Genomic DNA, 23,792 nt, shown 5'->3' with positions numbered 1-23,792 from the left:
GATGCCTCGGACTAATATCCAAGCTTGTGAGATCTTCGATATATGGGGATTAGACTTCATGGACCCATTCCCAAAGTCTAACGGGAAAGAATACGTCCTCGTAGAAGTAGATTACGTCTCCAGATAGGTCGAAGCTCAATCATTTCCAACTAATGATGCCAAAGTCATCACAAATTTCCTGAAGAAACTCTTCTGAAGATTTGGAGTTCCCCGTGCGATAATAAGTGATAGAAGCACACACTTCTGTAATACTCAGTTTATGAAGGTGATGCAACAATACGGAGTTACCCACAAAATGTCCACTGCCTATCATCCGCAGACCAACGGACAAGCAGAGGTCACGAACAAAGTACTCAAATGAATCTTAGAATGAACTGTCGGCCATCATAGAAATAAATGGGCCGAGAGACTAGATGATGCTCTGTGGGCATTTCGGACTGCCTACAAGAATCCTCTAGGAACTACACCCAACCGCATGATCTATGGAAAAGCTTGTCACCTTCCGCTGAAACTTGAATATAAAACTCTCTGGGCGCTGAAGACCTGCAACCTCGATCCCTCAGTTACCGGAAGACATAGGAAAATGCAAATGAACGAACTCGCCGATTTGAGAGACCAAGCATATGAAACATCATACATATATAAGGAACGAACAAAGCTTATGCATGATGCAAAATTGATCCCTACAAAGTTCACCCCTGGAGATAAAGTTCTTCTATTCAATTCTCGGTTCAAGAAGTTCGTAGAAAAATTTAGATCAAGATGGAGTGGCCCATACAAAGTTTTACACGCTTTTCCACACAGAGCCGTGGAATTGGAAGGACCAACTAGTAATTTCAAGGTCAATGGCCACCGGTTGAAAGCCTATCTAGAAGACCACAATAAGGAGGAGCACCTCTTCTCCTTTGATCCATTCTGAAGATCTGACAAGGAAAAGTCGAGCTGTAACGACTTGATAAACAAAGCGCTCTTGGGAGGCACCCCTTACTTATCCTTTTTATTACTTATTTATTTTTATTTCAATTATTTTTAGTCTTAATATATTATTTGTGTACTAACAACTAAGCGACATACTTGCGCTTAGTACTTACAAGTTTGTTGAATGTGTTCAGGCGAAATGCCAAGTTCAGGAGCTTCAGCTTACATTCCAGTTCGCAGGAGGAGGACTCCTAGAGTTTACTCTTACGAAAGCAGTGCTGATCAGAACAGGCCATCAACAGGGCAATTAGGCCCAAGGCAATTGATATTAGAGAGCGTTGAGGAGGATATCAGCACAGCACCACCAGCTCCTCCCGTTCGACGATCTAGACGTTTAGCCAGGAAACCAGTCGAGCACACACAGTTGCCAGATACGCATGAGCCAAAGATAGTGATACATTACAGAGCCACTTTGAGTGACACTGATGTTGCATGGGCACTACTCAGAGATCAGCAGAGACTCTACAGAGCTCTGAGAGCATACCTCCAGCGTGAGGGGATGTCACGCAGTACTCTGGGCCCGTCTTCATTTAGGCTAGCGCGCCGTGTTCAGCCGACACGACAAGCTACGCCCAGGCGTTCCACACCGTCCTCAGTTCACTCAGTTGCCTCAGCTGCTATGCCTACACATGCTACTCCTATTCCCATCACACCGCCTGCTCCAGTCACCGAGCCAGTTCCAGTCACTGAGTTACCAGAGGGTTGTCACCTAGTCACTATTCCCATTTCAGTGGAGCCATCAACGGCCCAGGCATTTGAGATCACTGGGAGCATGCCTGACGAGGAGCCTTTCCCAGACTTATCCCACCTGGAGATGCCGTCAGACTTATGTTTGGATTTATTACTAGGCCCTGAGTTGGATATAGGGCAGCCTCTCGAGTACTTGCCAAACCTAGAGGATGATGAGATCTTCAGATACTTCACAGAGCCGACTCAGTGCATTGACCAGGATAGTATCCCATAGACTACTTTATCTTTATTTTATCTTTTATCTTTTTTAAGAATTGTACTGAAAAATATATATAGTGGAAATACTGCCTTTCTCTTTTTGCTCTTCATGCAGAAATATTATCAAAAGAGACTGGTCCGTAGGAGATTGACCGTAGGAAGGCCCAGCACTAGGAAAGTAACACGACCGTAGGGAAGTAATCCTTCCTCAAACCTATTTCGATTATAATGCACTAAAATCTCTAAGTGTGGGGTAGCCCCCGCAACTGACTTAGAATTTTAGAAGTCAATGTCCTTAATTTATATAGTATTAAAATATTCTTTCTAAGAGAACATTATGGACAATGTTCTTCTAAGTGTGGGGTAATGGGTAAGGTTTTTAAAGTTCAAAGTAGTCAAGTAACCATAAATTGCCATGTTTTGAAAAACTTCTTTTGTCCAAAAGTAATTAAGCAATGGATATTGGGTAATTTTGAAAAATTCTTACTTTGTTTTTGCCCAAAAGATCTAATAAAATTGCTAGAAATCGGTCTTTCGGAACATTTATTAGAACGGAACGATTAAGCTGAAACTTATGTTTTATGTCAAAAGATTTCTTTTAAGAAATATGTAAAAGGATACGCATGATCAAGCACGACCCCTACTCCTAAAAAGTGAAGAATCTTGGACCCAAAGTATCTGTATGACCCATCAAACCTACAGTACTTTATTATTTCAATTGATGAGCGTGCCGGTGTATGATTCAAGTTTGAACTTGGTTCAGACATACATTTCAAGACCAATGGTTAGTAAGCGCCATACGTGGTGCAGGTGCGATACTCCTTCCGAAATCATTCCGAGAAGACAAAAAAAACCTCCGTTTTCGTTTCCACTCCACGCAATTTAAACCGACCAACTCACATAAAGAGTTGATGAACCAGAAATATTCACCCCAAATTCACTCCCAAAATACACCATTTACCATTCACTCCCCTTTCCATTCACCAAAAGATCCAGAGATTAATAAACAGATAGATCGATCAAATTCGCTTCAAAAGCACTTGTTGAAAGATTCCGAACCCCTGATTGTTTTTGATAGGTCAAAGACCTATTTTCAGTGGATTATCACTTCCTCTCTGGGCACCAGGAACGAAAAACAAAAGTTATGAAGAAAGGGTATGCCGAAAAAAAAAATTGATTAATCTGAAAGAGCAAAGTCTCTAAATAAGGCAAAAGAAACCCGAGGAGATGCCCTGTAGAAGAATGCTGGAAGAGCAAAAGAAAAATTCTAGACAAAGTCTTAGCAAAATCCGCCTCTTCTGAAGAAAACCTTTACAGAATTCTAAGCCATTCTCTATCCAAAATGAATACTCTGAAGAATCAAAGTCTATCAATTCTCTCAAAAATCAAAAGATCTGGATACCTTTCACCGAATCATAAATTTCCAACCAAACCCTATAACCCGTCTTCCTCTTGAAAGAATGCTTAGAAAGAAGATCAGTGTCGTCCTTACTTAACCGGTGGAGATATCGATGCTTTACCAAGCCTATGATGAGAACTGTTACACGACTGGCTTCTGAGCAACAATACAATTAGAATAGGACACCCTACACACTTGAGTGATATGAGTGATCCGTCAGTGAAGAGCCTGATCATGTATACTCTACATCTGAGAGTTGGAAAGTACGCCTTTTCCACTATGGACGCAATTGAAATCTAGCGACCAAATCATCGAAGCTCGAAACTTTTTCTAATACTTTCGAAAGATGTGCCGGCTTCTGATGAAGTCATAATAAAAAGATCTACAGGTAGGGCAAGGGAGAATCTATTAGAAAGATCCTTATATTCCCTCTTTTTGCTTGAGGACAATCAAAGCTAAGTGTGGGGTATTTGATATCGGGAAAAAAGTCACGTTTTTACCCCCTAAATTATGCCCTAGAACAATAAAGATTAAAACTTTGTCGGCAAAATTATCGCTTTTTCAGTTGATTTTGTAGATTAAGTAATTACAAAGGCGATGCAAAAAGAATCAAGTAAAACGGAGCTAAAACGAAGATTCTAGAGCGAAAACGCTGAAAGGCAAGGAATTAAGTTACGATCCAATGAATCAAGGCTGACCAGCACCAAAAATGGCCTGCTATACGGCCTGCCAGTATGGGGTATGGCCTGCCAAACGGTCCAGCAAATGGCCCCTTAATACGGCTTGCCATGCAAACGGCCTGCCAAATACGGCCTGCCAAACGGCCTGCCATACGGCTTGCCAGCAATTTGCAGGCAAAAATGAGGTCTATTTAAAGGGCTCCCTCCATTCATTCCAACACACACTCAACGTGCAATTCATTTTATATTTTCAATCTTTTAGTTAGTTTTAGTAGTAGTTAGCTTAGCTTTTATTTTCCGAAAGATATCCCGGCGAGTCCCTGCGATCTCGGGCAGACTTGTTCGGCCTTTTCAGATTTTTATCCGAAACGCTTGTCTTTTGTATTAAACATGTATTCTTACTTTTTATGTTTAATAATGCGTTCTGATATTGCCATGATAGCTTAATTAATCTATTTGTTGCCATGATAGAAGTTTGGGTTAGCGTAATTATGTTAATTTAGTACGATTACTGTTATAATACTGAACTAGGAAGTCTGATAGATTTGTATGCTACCATTTTAAGGATTGAACAACCTAGGTTGTGATCAGGACTTGTCCACCTATATGAAATTAGCTACTTCATAGGATTAAGACCCCTGGTTATACTGTATCTGAAGATTCTATGAACTCGGTATGGTTTGAGTTCCCGAGAGGCATCTGATGCCCTTTTAGGACACGAAACTTAGGAATTGAGACATGAATGACCTAGTATGCGTATTGATTGTTCTGAAGAGACCTCTTAGGAACTGTTAAGATCTAGTTACTGCCTTTACTGTATGACCCAAACCTATTGCATGTTCTTGTTTGATTGTTGCCCTAGGTCTTAGTCATACAAACTGTTTAGGTATTCATTAGGTTTCTATCTGCTTTACTATCAGTATATTAACTGTGATACTGTATAATGTTTGAATTGTTGTGATCTCATTAGTATGATGAAATGGTTGTTAGTTTTCACCTAAGGTTTTGCCAACTTAAACCGACGGACTCCTCCCGTTTGTGATCAGTGTTCAATCAACACGGCACGTTGCTATTCAGTTACCTAAACTGATAACGAGGTTTAGGATTAGAGCTTAACTCACTAATAAACCTAGTACTCTACTGAGGATAAGCTCCGAGGTATTGTTACACTTCAGTTATACAACCAAGTGACATACTTCTCACTGCTCAAAGAGAACTCCGAGAGTTCAGAGATAAGTAGGTCTGTGTAATTGGCTCATCCAACCAGATCTACATCATTTCAAGCATAGTCTTAACATAAGTATAATTACCTTCCCTAACCCAATAATGATATCTTGGTCAACTTTAACGCCCTAAAACGATGACATTTTTTTTTATAGATCCTACTATGGGATCCCATCATCCCACTATGGGATTAGGTTCTGATCAGATTTCTTGAAAGTCACCTTTGATCCCATTCCGGGATCTTTTAATCCCATTGCTGGATCAGGCCCTGACATGGTAGTTTTTAACCAAATTAACACTTGTGACCCGTTTGGCTATCAACGCATAACAACTCTGTTCCAACCTGTTTTAATCGTCATAACACATAAACAAACTTAAACATCTTTTAACTTAATACACTTTTGACCCTTGGCGTTAATAAGCGATTATCATAAAGCTAGATTCAAATAAGAGACTGGCATACCACTTGCTAAGTGCTGAATGCTCCTCTAAAACCTTGTCGTCTCATACCTTCTCGATGGATAAGAACCTAACAAACATTAACAACATAACGGGATAAGCAATACGCTTAGTGAGTTAATGATAAATAAATATCTTAAACTTAAAACGTAAACAAAATCATAACGTAACCATAACCTTCTAACCCGAAGGTTGATTTCGTGTTTCGGACTTGATCATCTCACGTCCTAGGCATACGTCTAATCTTAGCACATGACATGTACATAGTTCAAGCTTAAAACATTATCATAGATGTGTGTTCAAGATTACACATAACATGGACATCGTCCAAGCTTACACTTAACATGGATATAAATCCAAGCTTACTCTTAACATGGACCCCGTCGAAGCTTACACTTAACATGGATATAAATCCAAGCTTATCACGTGATATGGACATAGATATAAAGTCTAAGCTTTACACCTTGACATAGACACAAAGTCTAAGCTTTTCGCCTTATAATTGACATGAAGTCTAAGCTTTGCACTTTGACATAGACGAAAAGTCTAAGCTTTACCTAGTGAACTTAATCATCACCCTCTTGCACGGATGCAATCCGGGAGCATTAAGTCACCCATATCATCCTATCTCGTATTCAAAAGAACCACAAGTACACTTCTATAAGTAAACTCAAAAACATAGAATAATCATAAACATCTCTTTTACATAACTTATGATCATGGATTCCATGATCACCCTTGACCCGCCCATATTACCCCCATTTAACTCACCTTTGCCACTTGTCGATTTGCATCCAAGTTTGCTTCCTTTCCTTGATTAGCACCTAATACACAAAATGCTAATCTTGTCATTTCGCATTAATCATACTTTTCCTTTAATCTTGTCATAACTAGATTAATCTTAACTAATTAACCTCATTTCATGCGCAACATAACTTACTAGTCTTTAACCTTCTTAATCTCCTTTTTACCATTAATAACTACTACATTATTTCATTACTCATCATAAACTCCTTATCCATAACATTTCTTGTTAAATTACAATTTTCACTTTCATTGAAGCATTTTATCAAACACCTTATGTGCACAAAACTATATTTACCTATTTCATTACACATATAATCATCTTCTTCCCCATGCACAATCTTTTAACTAGTATTATGCATATTCATGTATCATAATACTATAAAACTAATATTTATACATAAACATAACATAAACCCATCATAATCTACTCTTATACTTTCATTTCATTAACAAAACCCATTTAGACATACACCATAGCACTTAAATCCGAAATTCACTAACTCAACTCATAAAACATCCATTACATCATGATCTAAGCATAAACTAAACATAAACTTCAATAATTTCAAGTGTACTAGTTTTACCTAAACTTCTTCTTAAGAATTCAAACTTGAAAAACATGAAGAAAAGGATGTTGATGATGATCTTCTTACTTCTTTGTGCTACTAGCATCCTTGATTGTAGACTTACTTGATTGTTATAGGTTTAGATCACTAATTGAAAACCCTAATTTCTCTCATCTCTTTCTCTCCCGTTCTTTCTTTCTTTCTTTCTTGGACTTTCTCCCCAAAATGAACTAGAAGCTTCATGACTAGTTTAATACTTATAAACTTTCACTAGTTGGCAACTTAGGTCCCTCCCCACCAAAACAAAGTTTAGGTGGTCCTTAACACTAACTAACCATCTCATTTCATACTTTGCATGATTAGTCCTTGCCAATAGTTAACTAACAAATTCTTGAATTGTCTATTTTATTTTGCTAGTTAAATACTTAAACATAACGAATCACTAATAAATTCTCATAAAATATTATCTTAAAATTTTGGGATGTTATAACTCTCCCCCCGTTAGGTTGTTCGTGTCCTCACGAACATTCCTTTATATTTCTTGGTGAATTCAAAAACCTTATCAACCACATTTGAACCTTCACCAGCCCTTGCACATACTTCACAACTCGTTGGGACCAATTCCCCTTTTTACTGTATATAGTTTCAAATAATCATAAGTCTTCCTGAATCTATTAAGGCTTTACATCTAATTAGTTATCATTTATACCTTTGTCCTCATAATTTCGAAACTTTGTTCATTAACCTCTTTCAAATTCGTTAACCAAAGTACTTAGCTTTTACTTAATCTCCTCTTAATGTTAGTAATTTCTTGTAGAATTTTGTGCATGTTGCTCCATCAATCACACACTAAGTGTTCTTTAGGCATACATTCGTCATTTTTTGTCACCCTATCTATTAAATTTCATACCTTAAGTACTCTTTCTTCATGTATCTTTCATTAGATATTTCAATTTATCCGCTTTCTATCTCCTTTCCCGTATTATTAGGCCTCTATATCACAATCTTTACCAATAAAAATCCTCATATCCGAGAACTAGTCCTTAATACCAGACAAATCATTATTTCTTTTCCAGAAAATTTCTCGTTATACCATATTCTCGCATCTTAATTTTCTTCTTTCAAAGTATTAAAACATGTTATCACTCTAAATTCTTCACTAGCTTCTCTTAATTTTCGCCAATTTACATAGATTTTACTTCCTTACATACTTTTCGTGTCGACAACTCATACCATCAACATTGATTATTCGCATCATCATCTTAAATCGTGTTTAGTATTAAACAAATAAAAAGACTTTATCCCCTTTATGCTCGCCATTATTTCTATGTCGTAAGCTTTCCGTATAATTATACAGTACATTTCATAAGTACCTTTCTCTTCTTAATTAAATTACACCCTTCACCAATTTTACACTTGTAAAATTCATCTTTCAAGTCTCTTCATCAAATCACACATTATATGACTCATTTGCTTAAATATTTAAAATCTTCTATAATCTCTTAGTCTCTATTCACGAATCTATACAAGAGCCTGCATTTGCTTCCCACATATCACTTGTATATAAACTTACATACCTTTGAATCTTCCATAGGTTCTTTCTTGGTAAAATATTTCTACTAAAGTCTATAGAGGTACCATTATTTTAACCTTCATCTATCTCCATAAAGTTAACGATCATATTATCACCATGATAAATCTTCCATTACTATGCTCCCTTCAACCATGTATTTTCACTTAAACCCCCCCCCCCCCCCACCTTTTTTTTCCTCTTAACCACATTAACTAGAAACGGGGAATCTGACATACCTCATGCAAAACCCATTAAATTCTTTTTGCTTATAAAATTCTCCTAATTACTTGAACAAGCCTTCAATATTATCTAATATAATTATAGATCAAACGTACGCTATTTTCATTTTCATCTTCAATTTCTACATCATATTCTCTGGCTAATGAATAGCGGAACCTGCTCCTTTTTCAATACACAACCAGAACGTGTAGCAAGACTCATTGCTACTACGCAAATGTAGCCCTAAATACATATCTCATCATCTTTACGGGTAGGGAACCTTACTCATTAATTTTTCCCACTCCGTAGTCAAAACTAACTTTACAATTTTAAGTTCGTAGCAAACATCTGTGTCTTGTTCTCTGACTAATGACACTCATAACTCCTCTTATCATCATCCCATATCACTGTTGCTTATAGGTGATAACTTATTATCGATTATTTATCATTTCTACTCATAACATGTTCCTTAACATGCTTCTCCACTTCTGATTACGCCCAACATTTTAAATATGGACTCGTATGTACCTTCATTGTGATAATCAACTATTCATATATGTACCTATAAGGTACAATCTATGATTTAGAGCTCATTTCAATGCCTATTTTCATGAATTCTCTTCAGACTATTCTCATGCGAATTTTCAGAGACGCCTCCTTCCATTCTCTAAATTCATTACCATAACATAAAAATCTTCTCATCTCTCACATTAGATACCGATAATACACATTCGTATATACACTTAGTCTTTATTTTAAACATTGTACATCATGCACATCTTACTACTTAGTCGCAACCAGTTCTTAAGTATCATGATAGTTGGATTGCTCATTCTCATGCAAAATTTTACTCCCCATGCTTAATTAGTTTTCTTAACTGTCTACTAAGTCTTACATCATACTACAATCATTTAATGTACCATATCTCTTCCTTTTTAATATAAGAAGAACTACTCTTTTTCAGGCTTTTTACATTCAATCTTGTTCTTCTTACATTTGTGTAGTCTTAAAGCTATGAAGATCCAAATATTTATAGGTACTTAGAATCGGTTCAATCTAATCTATCATATCTTTCTCTCCTTCTAGGACCAAATAGATCTCTTGCTCATGACATTTCTACCTTAAAAGTAAGTAATTTGGTCCTCTTAACATTCTTACATTTGCTTAAGGGAAACTCTTTCTTTTCATTCAGTCCCTTCACTTGAAGGTTCATTGCCATACATTTCCGTTGCAACATACTAACCCCACTCCAAGGGAACAAAATAATCATTTACTCACTATAGTCACAACTATATAGTTTCGTTACCTCTCCAATTAAAGGTTAAGGCCTATACACATTCATGTAGGAAGTTACACAAAACATGTGCAGGTGTAAAGGAAGATACCTACCACACATCTCGTGACTCCTTTACCCTTATTCTATTCTAGATCGGGTTCGGGTCTCAGTCCAACCCGGACTGAGTTCACATTCCCTTCATACTTCCTTTTCTTTTCATGACTTCTTAATATTCTAAACGATCAGGGATGCTAAGCTCCGTCCCTAAATTTCATTCTTTTCACGCTTCAGTATTACTTGAACCACTTTCACGCTTTTCTCATTTCCGTTACATCATCTTTAATCATCTTAACTTAAGGGTACATTTATTATACTTTTGACAACTACTTTACATAACCATTTCTATTCATGTGTTTGTTCATCTTAAACTTGCAACTTACATCATCCTATATAGAACTCGTGGTCACGAAAACCCAAGAGTACTCTTAGCATTAGCATAATCATAACCAAAACATAACCTGTTAACCCGCAAGTTTCTTTCTTGTATCGGATCCGGTCATACCACATCATAGACACAACTTACTAGGGATGACCTAAGATTGTGCCTAAGCAAAACACAAATCCATAGACATAAGGTCTAAACTCATCAAGATTAACATGGACGTAAGTTCAGGCTCACTAACATTACCATGGACGCAAGTCCAAGCTCATTAACTCTACCATGGACGCAAGTCCAAGCTCATTAACTTTACCATGGATCCAAGCTTACCATTATCGACATGGACACAAGTCCAAGCTTATCATCATCAACATGGACGCAAGTCCAAGCTAATCCTCATTGACATGGACAAAAGTCCAAGCTCATCATCATTGACATGGACATAAGTCCAAGCTCATCATCATTTTCATGGACACAAGTCCAAGCTCATCATCATTGACATGGACACAAGTCCAAGCTCATCATCATTTTCATGGACACAAGTCCAAGCTCATCATCATTGACATGGACACAAGTTCAAGCTCATTATCATTTTCATGGACACAAGTCCAAGCTCATCATCATTGACATGGATCCAAGCTTCATTACTTAGTGGGTTTGATCATCACCCTCTTGCACGGATGCAATCCGGGTGTACCAAACCACTCTCGTACAGCACATCACAAGTGCATAGTTTTCTCGAAAATACTAACAAACTCATGCATAATACACATTCATTCTTCCCATTCCTTTCTCCTAGTTTCTAGCATCATATACAATCTTAAGGAACATGACATAATACTTTAAACATTATCTATCATGCAAGTCATAAACCGCTTATTAAAACTTAGAGTTGGTTTAAGCCTAGATAATCCCTATAATGGATTATCCAAGTCCCTTAAACCAAAGCTCTGATACCAACTTTTAACGCCCTAAAATGATGACATTTTTTTTAGATCCCACTATGGGATCCCATCATCCCACTATGGGATCAGGTTCTGATCAGATTTCTTGAAAATCACCTTTGATCCCATTCCGGGATCTTTTAATCCCATTTCGGGATCAGGCCCTGACATGGTAGTTTTTAACCAAATTAACACTTGTGACCCGTTTGACTATCAACGCATAACTTCTCCGTTCCAACCTGTTTTAATTGTCATAACACATAAACAAACTTAAACATCTTTTATCTTAATACACTTTTGACCCTTGGCGTTAATAAGCGGTTATCATAAAGCTAGATTCAAATAAGAGACTTGTATACCACTTGCTAAGTGCCGAATGCTCCTCTAAAACCTTGTCGTCCCATACCTTCTCGATGCATAAGAACCTAACAAACATTAACAACATAACGGGATAAGCAATACGCTTAGTGAGTTAATGGTAAATAAATATCTTAAACTTAAAACATAAACACAATAATAACGTACCATAACCTTCCAACCTGAAGGTTTATTTCGTGTTTCGAACTTGATCATCTCGCATCCTAGGCATACGTCTAATCTTAGCACATGACATGTACATAGTTCAAGCTTAAAACATTATCATAGATGTGTGTTCAAGATTACACATAACATGGACATCGTCCAAGCTTACACTTAACATGGATATAAATTCAAGCTTACTCTTAACATGGACCCCATCCAAGCTTACACTTAACATGGATATAAATCCAAGATTATCACGTGATATGGACATAGACATAAAGTCTAAGCTTTACACCTTGACATAGACACAAAGTCTAAGCTTTTCGCCTTATAATAGACATGAAGTCAAAGCTTTGCACTTTGACATAGACGAAAAGTCTAAGCTTTACCTAGTGAACTTAATCGTCACCCTCTTGCACGGATGCAATCCGGGAGCATTAAGTCACCCATATCATCCTATCTCGTATTCAAAACAACCACAAGTACACTTCTATAATTAAACTCAAAAACATAGAATAATCATAAACATCTCTTTTACATAACTTATGATCATGGATTCCATGATCACCCTTGACCCCCCATATTACCCCCCATTTAACTCACCTTTGCCACTTGTCGATTTGAATCCAAGTTTGCTTCCTTTCCTTGATTAGCATCTAATACACAAAATGCTAATCTTGTCATTTCGCATTAATCATACTTTTCCTTTAATCTTTATAATCATAACTAGATTAATCTTAACTAATTAACCTCATTTCATGCGCAACATAACTTACTAGTCTTTAACCTTCTTAATCTCCTTTTTACCATTAATAACTACTATATTATTTCATTACTCATCATAAACTCCTTATCCATAACATTTCTTGTTAAATTACAATTTTCACTTTCATTGAAGCATTTTATCAAACACCTTTTGTGCACAAAACCATATTTACCTATTTCATTACACATATCTTCTTCCCCATGCACAATCTTTTAACTAGTATTATGCATATTCATGTATCATAATACTATAAAACTAATATTTATACATAAACATAACATAAACCCATCATAATCTACTCTTATACTTTCATTTCATTAACAAAACCCATTTAGACATACACCATAGCACTTAAATCCGAAATTCACTAACTCAACTCATAAAACATCCATTACATCATGATCTAAGCATAAACTAAACATAAACTAAATATAAACTTCAATAATTTCAAGTGTACTAGTTTTACCTAAACTTCTTCTTAAGAATTCAAACTTGAAAAACATGAAGAAAAGGATGTTGATGATGATCTTCTTACTTCTTTGTGCTACTAGCATCCTTGATTGTAGACTTACTTGATTGTTATAGGGTTGGATCACTAATTGAAAACCCTAATTTCTCTCATCTCTTTCTCTCCCGTTCTTTCTTTCTTTCTTTCTTGGACTTTCTCCCCAAAATGAACTAGAAGCTTCATGACTAGTTTAATACTTATAAACTTTCACTATTTGGCAACTTAGGTCCCTCCCCACCAAAACATAGTTTAGGTGGTCCGTAACACTAACTAACCATCTCATTTCATACTTTGCATGATTAGTCCTTGCCAATATTTAACTAACAAATTCTTGAATTGTCTATTTTATTTTGCTAGTTAAATACTTAAACATAACGAATCACTAATAAATTCTCATAAAATATTATCTTAAAATTTTGGGATGTTACATCAACATTTCCCTGATCTGCATACTCCAGATATCCTTTCACTTTATTTACTTTTCTGCATTTAGGACCTTTAGCTAAAATCAACTACTATCTTTTATCCAGGTAATTTAACTAAAAGACAATTATCCACTTGATCTTCAATTCGTTAATCAGCATAAAATACGATACTAGGTTAATTTACACCTTCTACTCCTTAGAAAGTAAAAGTAAATTTAGGCCCCGCAAAATATAAATAAACGAAGACACTGTGTGCTACCAAATCGGACATCCTGCGACTTAACGACACCGCACAAATAAAACCGTCCGTTAGTGGCATATCACTCCTAGAGATAAAGTTCTGCTTTTTAATTCTCGGTTCAAGAAGTTCGCTGGAAAATTTAGATCAAGATGGAGTGGCCCATACAAAGTTGTACATGCTTTTCCACACGGAGCTGTGGAATTGGAAGGACCTACTGGAAACTTCAAAGTCAACGGCCACCGACTAAAAGCTTATAGGAGGAACACCTCTTCTCCTTTGATCCATTATGAAGATCTGACAAAGAAAAGTCGAGCTGTAATGACTTGATAAACAAAGCGCTCATGGGAGGCACCCCTTGCTTATCCTTTTTATTTATTTTTATTTCAATTATTTTCAGTCTATAAAAATATTATCTCTGTGTACTAACAACTAAGCGCCATACTTGCGCTTAGTACTTACAAGTTTGTTGAATGTGTTCAGGAAAAAAAAAATGCCAAGTTCAGGAGCTTCAGTTTACATCCCAGTTTGTAGGAGGAGGACTCCTAGAGTTTACTCATCTGGAAGCAGTGCTGATCAGAACAGGCCATCAACAGGGCAATTAGGCCCAAGGCGATTGATACTAGAGAGTGTTGAGGAGGATATTGGTACAACACCGCCAGCTCCTCCTATTCGACGATCAAGACGTTTAGCTAGGAGACCTGCTGAGTATACACAGCCACTAGAGACACATGAGCCAGAGACGGTGATACACTATGGAGCCACCTTGAATGACCCTGATGTTACATGGGCATTACCCAGAGATCAGCAGAGGTTCTATCGAGCTCTTAGAGCATACCTTCAGCGCGAAGGGATGCCGCGCAGTACTCTGGGCCCATTGTCATTTAGGCTAGCGCGCCATGTTCAGTCGACACGGCAAGCTACCCCCAGGCGTTCCACACCGGCCTCAGTTCACTCAGTCGCTTCAGCTGCCATCTCAGCAGATGCTACTCCTATTCCCATCGTGCCACCTGCTCCAGTCACCGAGCCAGTCACTGAGCTGCCTGAGGGTTGTCACCTAGTCACGATTCCCATTTCAGTGGAGACACCCACGACCCAGGCATTTGAGATTACTGGGAACAAACCTGACGAGGAGCCTTTCCCGAGCCTATCACACCTGGAGTTGCCGTCAGACCTTTGTTTGGATTCACTACTAGGCCCTGAGTTGGATATAGGGTAACCACTTGAGTACTTGCCGAGACTAGAGGATGATGATGATCTATTTGGATACTTCGCAGCGCCGACTCAGCACATTGACCAGGATAGTATTCCATAGACTACTTTACTTTATTTTACTTTTAGTTTTATCTTTTTGAAGCATTGTACTAAAAAGTTATATATATAGTGGAAATGCTGCCTTTCTCTTTTTATTCTTCATGTAGAAATCTTATCAAAAGAGACTGGTCCTTTTTAGCAATTAGGAGACTGACCGTAGGAAGGCCCAGCACTAGGAAAGTAACACGACCATAGGGAAGTAATCCCTCCTCAAACCTATTTCGATTATTACGCACTAAAATCTCTAAGTGTGGGGTAACCCCCACAACTAACTTGGAAATTTTAGAAGACAATGTCGTTAATTAATAAAGTATTAAAATATTCTTCTTCAGAGAACATTAGGGACAATGTTCTTCTAAGTGTGGGGTAATGGGTAAAGGTTTAAAAGACAAGTAACCGTAAAACGCCAAGTTTTGAAAAATTCTTTTGTCTAAAAAGTAATTAAGCAATGGATATTGGGTGATTTCGAAAAAAATTCTTACCTTGTTTTTGCCCAAAAGATCCAATAAAATTGCTAGAAATCGGTTTTCGAAACATTCATTAGAACGGAACGATTAAGCTGAAACTTATGTTTTGTGTCAAAAGATTTCTTTTAAGAAAATATGTAAAAGGCTACGCATGATCAAGCACGACCCCTACTTCCAAATGGTAAGGAATCTTGGACCCGAAGTATCTGTATGACCTATCAAATCTATAGTACTTTGTCATTTCAATTGATGAGCGTGCCAGTATACGGTTCAAGTTAGAACTTGGTTCTGACATACGTTTCAAGACCAATGGTTAGTAAGCGCCATACGTGTTGCAGGTGCGATACTTCCTCCGAAATTATTCTGAATAGAGAAGACAAAAAGCCATCCGTTTCCGTTTCCACTCCACGCAATTTAAACCGACCAACTCACAAAGAGTTGATGAATCAGAAATATTCACCCCAAATTCACTCCTAAAATACACCATTCACCTTCATTCCCCTTTCCATTGATCAAAGGATCCAGAGATTAATAAAGAGATAGATCGATCAAATTCGCTTCAAAAGCACTTGTTGAAAGATTCCGAACCCCTAATTGTTTTTGATACGTCAAAGACCTATTTTCGGTGGACTATCACTTCCTCTCTGGGAACCAGGAACAAAAGACAAAAGTTATGAAGAAAGGGTATGCCAAAAAAAAAAAATGTTTGAAAGAGCAAAGTCTCTACGAATAAAGGCAAAGAAAAACCCGAGAAGTTGCCCTAAAAGAAGGATATCGGAGGAGCCAAAGAAAATTCTAGACAAATTCTTAGCAAAATCCGCCTCTTTCGAAGAAAACTTTTACGGATTCCAAGCCACTCTCTATCCAAAAATGGATACTTTGAAGAATCAAAGTCTATCAATTCTCTCAAAAATCAAAAGATCTGGATACCTTTCACCAAACCATTAAAATTTCCAACCAAACCCTATAACCCGTCTTCCTCTTGAAAGAATGCCTAGGAAGAAGATCAGTGCCGTCCATGCTTAACCGGTGGAGATATCGATGCTTTACCAAGCCTATGATGAGAGCTGTTACACGACTGGCTTCTGACCGATAGTACAATTAGAATAGGACACCCTAAATACTTGAGTGATATGAGTGATCCGCTAGTAAGGAGTCTGATCATGTATACTCTACATCTGAGAGTTGAAAAGTACGCCTTTTTCACTATGGACGCAATTGAAATCTAGCGACCAAATCATTGAAGCTCGAAACTTTTTCTAATACTTTCGAAAGATGTGACGACTTCTGATGAAGGCATAATAAAAAGATCCACAGGTGGGGCAAGGGAGAATCTATTAGAAAGAACCTTATATTCTCTCTTTTTGCATGTGGACAAGCAAAGTCAAGTTTGAGGTATTTGATATCGGCCAAAAAGTTACATTTTTACCCCCAATATTAAGCCCTAGAACAATAAATATTCAAACTTTCTCGGCAAAATTATCGCTTTTCGGTTAATTTTGTAGATTAAGTAATTATGAAGGCAATGCTAAAAGAATCAAGTAAAACGGAGCTAAAACGAAGATTCTAGAGCAAAAATGGTGAAAGACACGGTCCAGGAAATTCAGCTGACCAGGCAAGCCAAACGGCCTGCCAAACGGCTTGCCTGGCTCAAAAACGGTCTGCCAAATGGCTTGCCTGGCTCAAAAACGACCTGCCAAACGGGTCAGACAAACGGCCCCTGCAAACGCCCTGCCAAACGACTTGCCAAACGGCCTGCCAGCTGCCAAACGGCCTGCCAGCCGTTTGCAGGCAAAATCCAAGTCTACTTAAAGGGATTTCTCTATCCATTTCAACACACACTCAATTTGTAATTCATTTTATATTTTCAAGCTTTTAGTTAGTTTTTAGTAGTAGTTAGCTTAGCTTTTATTTTTCGGAGGATATCCCGGCGAGTCCCTGCGATCTCGGGCAGATTTCTTCAGCCTTTTCAAGTTTTTATCTGAAACGCTTATCTTTTGTATTAAACACGTGTTCTTACTTTTTATGTTTAATAATGCGTTCTGATATTACCATGATAGCTTAATTAATCTGTATGTTGCCATGATAGAAGTTTGGGTTAGCGTAATTATGTTAATTTAGTACGATTACTGTTGTAATACTGAACTAGGAAGTCTGATAGATTTGTATGCTAGCATCTTAAGGATTGACCAACCTAGATTGTGATCAGAACTTGTCCACCTATATGAAATTAGCTACTTCATAGGATTAAGACCCCTGGTTATACTGTATCTGAAGATTCTATGAACTCGGTATGGTCGGAGTTCTCGAGAGGCAATTAATGCGCTTTTAGGACACAGAACTTAGGAATTGAGACATGAATGACCTAGTATGCCTATTGACTGTTCTGAAGAGACTTCTTAGGAGCTGTTAAGATCTAATTAGTACCTTTATTGTGTGACCCAATCCTATTGCATGTTCTTGTTTGATTGTTGCCTTAGGACTTAGTCATATCATATGTTTAGGTATTTATTAGGTTTCTATCTGTTTCACTATCATTATATCAACTATAATGCTGTATAAAGTTTGAATTGATATGATCTCATTAGTATGATGGAATGGTTGTTAGTTTTCACTTAAGGTTTTGCCAACTTAAACCGACGGACTCCGTCCGCTTGTGATCAGTGTTCAATCAACACGGCACGTTGTTATTCAGTTAACCAAACTGATAACGAAGGTTAGGATTAGAGCTCAACTCACTAATAAACCTAGTACTTTAATGAGGATAACCTTCAAGGTATAGCTACCTTTCAGTTATACAATCAAGTGACATACTTCTCACTGCTCAAAGAGAACTCCGAGAGTTCAGAGACAAGTACGTCTGTGTAATTGGCTCATCCAACCAGATCTACATCATTCCAAGCATAGTCTTAACATAAGCATAATTACCTTTCCCTAACCCAACACTGATATCTTGGTCAACATTTCCCTGATCTGCATACTCCGGATATCCTTCCACTTATTTACTTTTTCGCACTTAGAACTTTTAGCTTAAACCAACTACTATCCTTTATCTAGGTAATTTAACTAAAAGACAATTATCCACTTGATCTTCAATTCGTTAATCCATAAAAAACACGACACTAGGTTAACTTACACCTTCTACACCTTAGAAAGCAAAAGTAAATTTAGGCCCCACACAATATAAATAAACAAAACCATTGTGTGCTACTTTGATCAACTGAACAGGACGTCCTGCGGCCTAACGACACCGCACGAATTAAATCGTCCGTTTCAGCCGTATCTTTGTAGTGACATCATGCTTCAACAAGATGTGGAACGGACACCGAAGAAATGATATGCCGAGCAGGGGAGATACCCAATGACGAGACTGAAATGAAAAACTCGGGGGAAGTAACCGCGTGAAATAAACAAAACAACCAATATGCAATGATCAACTAACCAAACCATTATCTGAAAAACCGATTGAAGTCACTCAATCATTTAAAACAAATACCTAAAAAATTCGTCACCAACTACCATCGTGTGCCCTAAATCAAACCATACAAAGTAGAACCCAACAATAACACAATCAGCAAATCGACAGACTAATGTAGTCTTGTATCTTGATGTGTGTTTTTGATGATACACAAAGGGAGCCAATATCTACTTTGGGCATCGTTGACGTGTATCAGTTGGGCCAAGTGGAAACATGAATATTGGGTACTATATGCAGAGGTATGTCCGTGTTGCTCTGTTAAGCACTTATGGTCCAATATTCTTGTGCCTCATGTTTTTTTTAACGACAAGTTTTTTGACATTAGCAGATTATTTATTTCAACGACCCTCATTATTTGTACGTATTTATTAGGTCACATATAGAAATGTTAAAATCAATTAAAAACAGCATAAACGTACAAGAAAGAGAAAAATAAATTTTGGTTCCTTGTCACTTTTGAGAATATGTAGAAGACAAGCATCTCACTATCCAAAATTTAAGTGCCGAGAACAGGGTGAAAAAAAGCTCTTAAATTGTAACGAATAATATAAGCTATTAAAAAAAAATACTCTTATGTCATAACGAGTAATATAAACATTTAAAAAGGCCCTTTGGACTTTGCAAGAATGCTAGTAAACTTTGATTTCTTCTTTTTGTGGGGCATTTGATTGTTGTTTTTGGGCTTATTGCGCTCGCCTTAACTGTTTCAGTTGTGTTTCTCTAGTTCTCATGTTTCTCAAATCTCCGATTATATATCTATATATATAAAAAAATTGGGCTCCTGAGAACCTTGTGCTCCGAGCGGTCGATCACATTGTTCTGCTACGGGCCTCCCCAAAAAACAAGCCTAAAAATGTTGATCGAATTGATGTGGAAACAATAGAGGATAAATGTACGTGTACGTACACCCAAAATGTTAACATGCATCAGTTTGTCAACACTGGTTTTATGTTCGAATGAGACCAAAAAGCAAGACCGTTCCGTTAATTTTATAGTCTGTTCAATAAATAAAAGTATATCTTTTTTATAAAAAGATTTTTCATATAAAATTTTGGTTTTCATTCAACAGTTATATTAAGTAAATTATTTTTTAAATTTTAACAAATAAACTGATATATATATATATATATATATATATATATATATATATATATATATATATATATATATATATATATATATATATATATATATATATATATATATATATATATATATATATATATATATATATATATATATATATATGGTAGGATCAAGAGGGAAGTAACCAATCGGGGAGAAACGGGGGGAAGCAAAAACTTTTTTTTTTCTTTTTTTGAAAAAACTTTGTTCACGAACATTATAGATGGGATGAAAATATGAACATTTAGTGGAGACACTTTGTGATAAATGTTTTTATTTTGGCGGGAAAACGCTCGAAGAAGTAATATATAACAATTATCGTGTTTTTCGAGCGGATGTTGAGGTTTTAGCTATTGGGGTTTAGATATTAGGGTTTATAGGGTTTAGATATTAGGGTTTAGAAATTTAGGGTTTAGGGTTTAGATTTAGGGTTTAGATTTAAGGTTTAGATTTAGTTTTTAACACGAACGGTTTAGAGTTTAGGGTTTAGGGTTTGGTGTTTTGGGTTTATGGAATAAACCCAAAACACCAAACCCTAAACTCTAAATAGGGCTAAATTTTACTTCACAAAACATGAAGAAAAAAACGTTCATATTCTTCACGAACAATATTATCTTGAATGTTATTTTTGTCGATCGTTTTCCCGCCTAAATAATAACATTCATCACGAAGTGTCTCTTCTAAATGTTCATATTTTCGTGTGATATTGATGTCAGAAAAAAAATTCCAAAAAAAACAAAAAAAAAAAAAATTTGCTTCCCCCCGCTTCCTCCCGATTGGTTACTTCCCCATTGATCCTGCTCACATATATATATATATATATATATATATATATATATATATATATATATATATATATATATATATATATATATATATATAAAGTGTTTTAATCAAGATGAAATCACCTTTTTGGGAGGAAGTAATTTTTTCTATTTTTTTAAAACATTTGTTTTTCAAACATTAAGATCACATGAAAATATGAACATTTAAAAAAGACACTTTGTGATAAATCATATTATTTTAGCGAAAAACGCTCGAAGAAATAAATGATAACATGCATCATATGTATTATTTTAATTAAAGTTTGTTTTTGAAGGGGTTAAAAATTAGGGTTTAGTAATTAGGGTCTATAAATTAGGGTTTTAAATCAGGGTTTAAAAATTAAGAGTTTAGGGTTTAGAAATTAGAGTTTAGATTGATCAATTTTCAACACGAACAGTTTAGAGTTTTGAGTTTTGGGTTTAGGGACTAAACCCAAAACACCAAATCCTAAACCCTAAACTCTAAATCAGACTAAATTTTGAAAAACAAACTTCATATAAGATGAAAAAAACGATGAATAAAAACTCTAACTAAAACATTTACTTGTTATCATTTATTTATTCGAGCGCTTTTCCGCCAAAATAATAACATTTATCACAAAGTGTATTTTTTAAATGTTTATATTTTCATGTGATTTTAATGTGTGAAAAAAAAAATTCAAAAAAAATTCCCCACTTTCCTTCCATAAAGTGCTTTTCTCTTAATGATGACCTTATAAATATGTTTGACAATATTTTTTGAGCCCTTTTGAATATTGAGTCTCATACAATTTGCACACTTGTACGACCCAATATCCGGCTCCCGCCTAAATAAAAAGAGATCCAAAATCAGTAGTAAAATTAAGCCTAAGAATACATTGGTTTATGCTAATATTATTCTCACAGAAATATTATGATAGCATCTAATTGTCATTATCACTTGATTCAACAAGTATTAGATGCTTAATCATTTTGCGCAGCAATGGTAGTAAGATACGCACGTATACGCTGGTACTTGATAATCAGCTTCTCTCGATTTGGGCAGCTTTCTTTGATTATTGGGACATCGCAAAAGTTGTCCTTCCATGCCGAAATAAGAGGAAACCTCTCCTTATCTAACAGTTTCATACCACTTGTTTCTTCGATTATTTCAAGATAATTCGCGATCCATCCAAACGCGATATCTAAGAATCCAATTGATTCGCCACTGAAGAATTTCTTTCCAACGAGCTGTTTTTCAGCGACATCTAGGTTCGCTAAGGCTGAACTTTTTGCTTTCTCTTGCTTCACCCCTTGATTCACAAAAGCATCGAATACTGATGGAAAAAGCTACATATATTTGGTAAAAATTGTGTGTTATACATATTCAGTGTAAAATGACTGTTTACTTTTTCCTAAATTTGTATCTGTTTGTATTTGCCTGTTAAAGGGAAGAGGTGTCTGATTCTATATCTCCTAAAAAAACACCAAATTTCAGATTAAGTGACAAAGAAACAACAATTTTACTTAATAAATTATGAGCTGTACATAAACAAATTATTTTTTTAAAAATTAGTAGCCATTAAAACTTTTTACGTCATACTTTTTCACACTTAGAATTTTTTACATCGTATTTTTTCATGGTTTCAACTTACATGTCACAATTATAAGCGTCAAAAGGTTATTAAAAGTGTCAAATAAAACTAAGTTGTAGTGTCAAAATTCTTATTTGTGCCAAGTTATTCCTGACTTTTAGTAGCCATATATCCAAAGATTAGTGCTAACTAAGCGTCAAAAGATTATTAAAAGTGTCAAATAAAACAAATAAAACTAAGTTGTAGTGTCAAAATTTTTATTTGTGCCAAGTTATTCTTCATCTTTAGTAGTCAACATATACCCTAAAATTAGTGCTAATTAAATTACCTGCTCGTCGTTATACTTTGCCCAAAAGCGTACGTTAGCTCGGACAAGCGGATCCTCAGGTAATAAACGAGCAATTTTGTTCCACGTCTCGTCAATATACTCAAGAATCACAAGTGATTCGCATATGGCTGTTCCATTATGCAACAACACGGGTACTTTTTTGTGAATAGGGTTATATTCAAGTAGCAAAGAACTCTTGTTGGCCAGATCTTCCTGAATTGTTTCATATTCTATGTCTTTCAGTTTAAGTGCCCAAACAATCCTCTGAGCAAATGGGCTTGAAAATGTCCAAAAAAGCTTTACTTCATTCATTTTGTACCTTATTTGGCCTAAAGGTGGCTTTCTTTTATAGATGATATATAATATATAATATAATATATAATATATAAATATATATGTATATATAAAAACTTAAAAGGTCAACTTTGGTTTTTGGGCAATGTGGTTCCCACTTTGTATTACAAATGAAATCAACGAGGTTAGGAGTTCGTCTCGCGTTGTTACAAACCTTTTTTTCGTTTGTGATAAGGCATTTTTACGAAATGTTTAATATATACTTTTGGCTCAACCAAAAATATTTTTGGAAGTAAAGTGCATAAATCATCTTAAAAAACGTAAACAATTTAAATAAATATTAAAATGTAAAATATATGTAAAATGTAAATAAACAGCGAGGTCAACTGCGAGTTTCGGTGGCCACTCCTCTAAATATATATATATATATATATATAT

General features: G+C 36.0%; 1 protein-coding gene across 1 annotated transcript; it reads right to left on the bottom strand.

Moving 5' to 3' along the window:
- Positions 1-22,121: 22,121 nt before the first annotated feature.
- On the bottom strand, positions 22,122-23,372 carry LOC139875289 (probable glutathione S-transferase). Its single transcript, XM_071862633.1, has 2 exons — positions 23,061-23,372; positions 22,122-22,487 (listed from the first exon to the last, which is right to left on the bottom strand). Exons 1-2 carry the CDS (start codon positions 23,370-23,372, stop codon positions 22,122-22,124), a joined length of 678 nt encoding a protein of 225 aa, XP_071718734.1.
- Positions 23,373-23,792: the final 420 nt, after the last annotated feature.

The sequence above is a fragment of the Rutidosis leptorrhynchoides genome, chromosome 11 (assembly GCF_046630445.1).
Source record: "Rutidosis leptorrhynchoides isolate AG116_Rl617_1_P2 chromosome 11, CSIRO_AGI_Rlap_v1, whole genome shotgun sequence".
Classification (NCBI taxonomy): Eukaryota; Viridiplantae; Streptophyta; class Magnoliopsida; order Asterales; family Asteraceae; genus Rutidosis; species Rutidosis leptorrhynchoides.
The sequence above is the reverse complement of the archived record's forward strand: the minus strand, read 5'-3'. Positions and strand labels throughout refer to the sequence as shown.

Excerpts from the sequence above, each read along its gene's own strand:
- LOC139875289 (XM_071862633.1), bottom strand. The coding sequence starts at position 23,372 with ATGAATGAAGTAAAGCTTTTTTGGACATTTTCAAGCCCATTTGCTCAG. Across the intron at positions 22,488-23,060 it reads CAAAGTATAACGACGAGCAG|CTTTTTCCATCAGTATTCGA; the intron begins GTAATTTAATTA and ends AAATATATGTAG.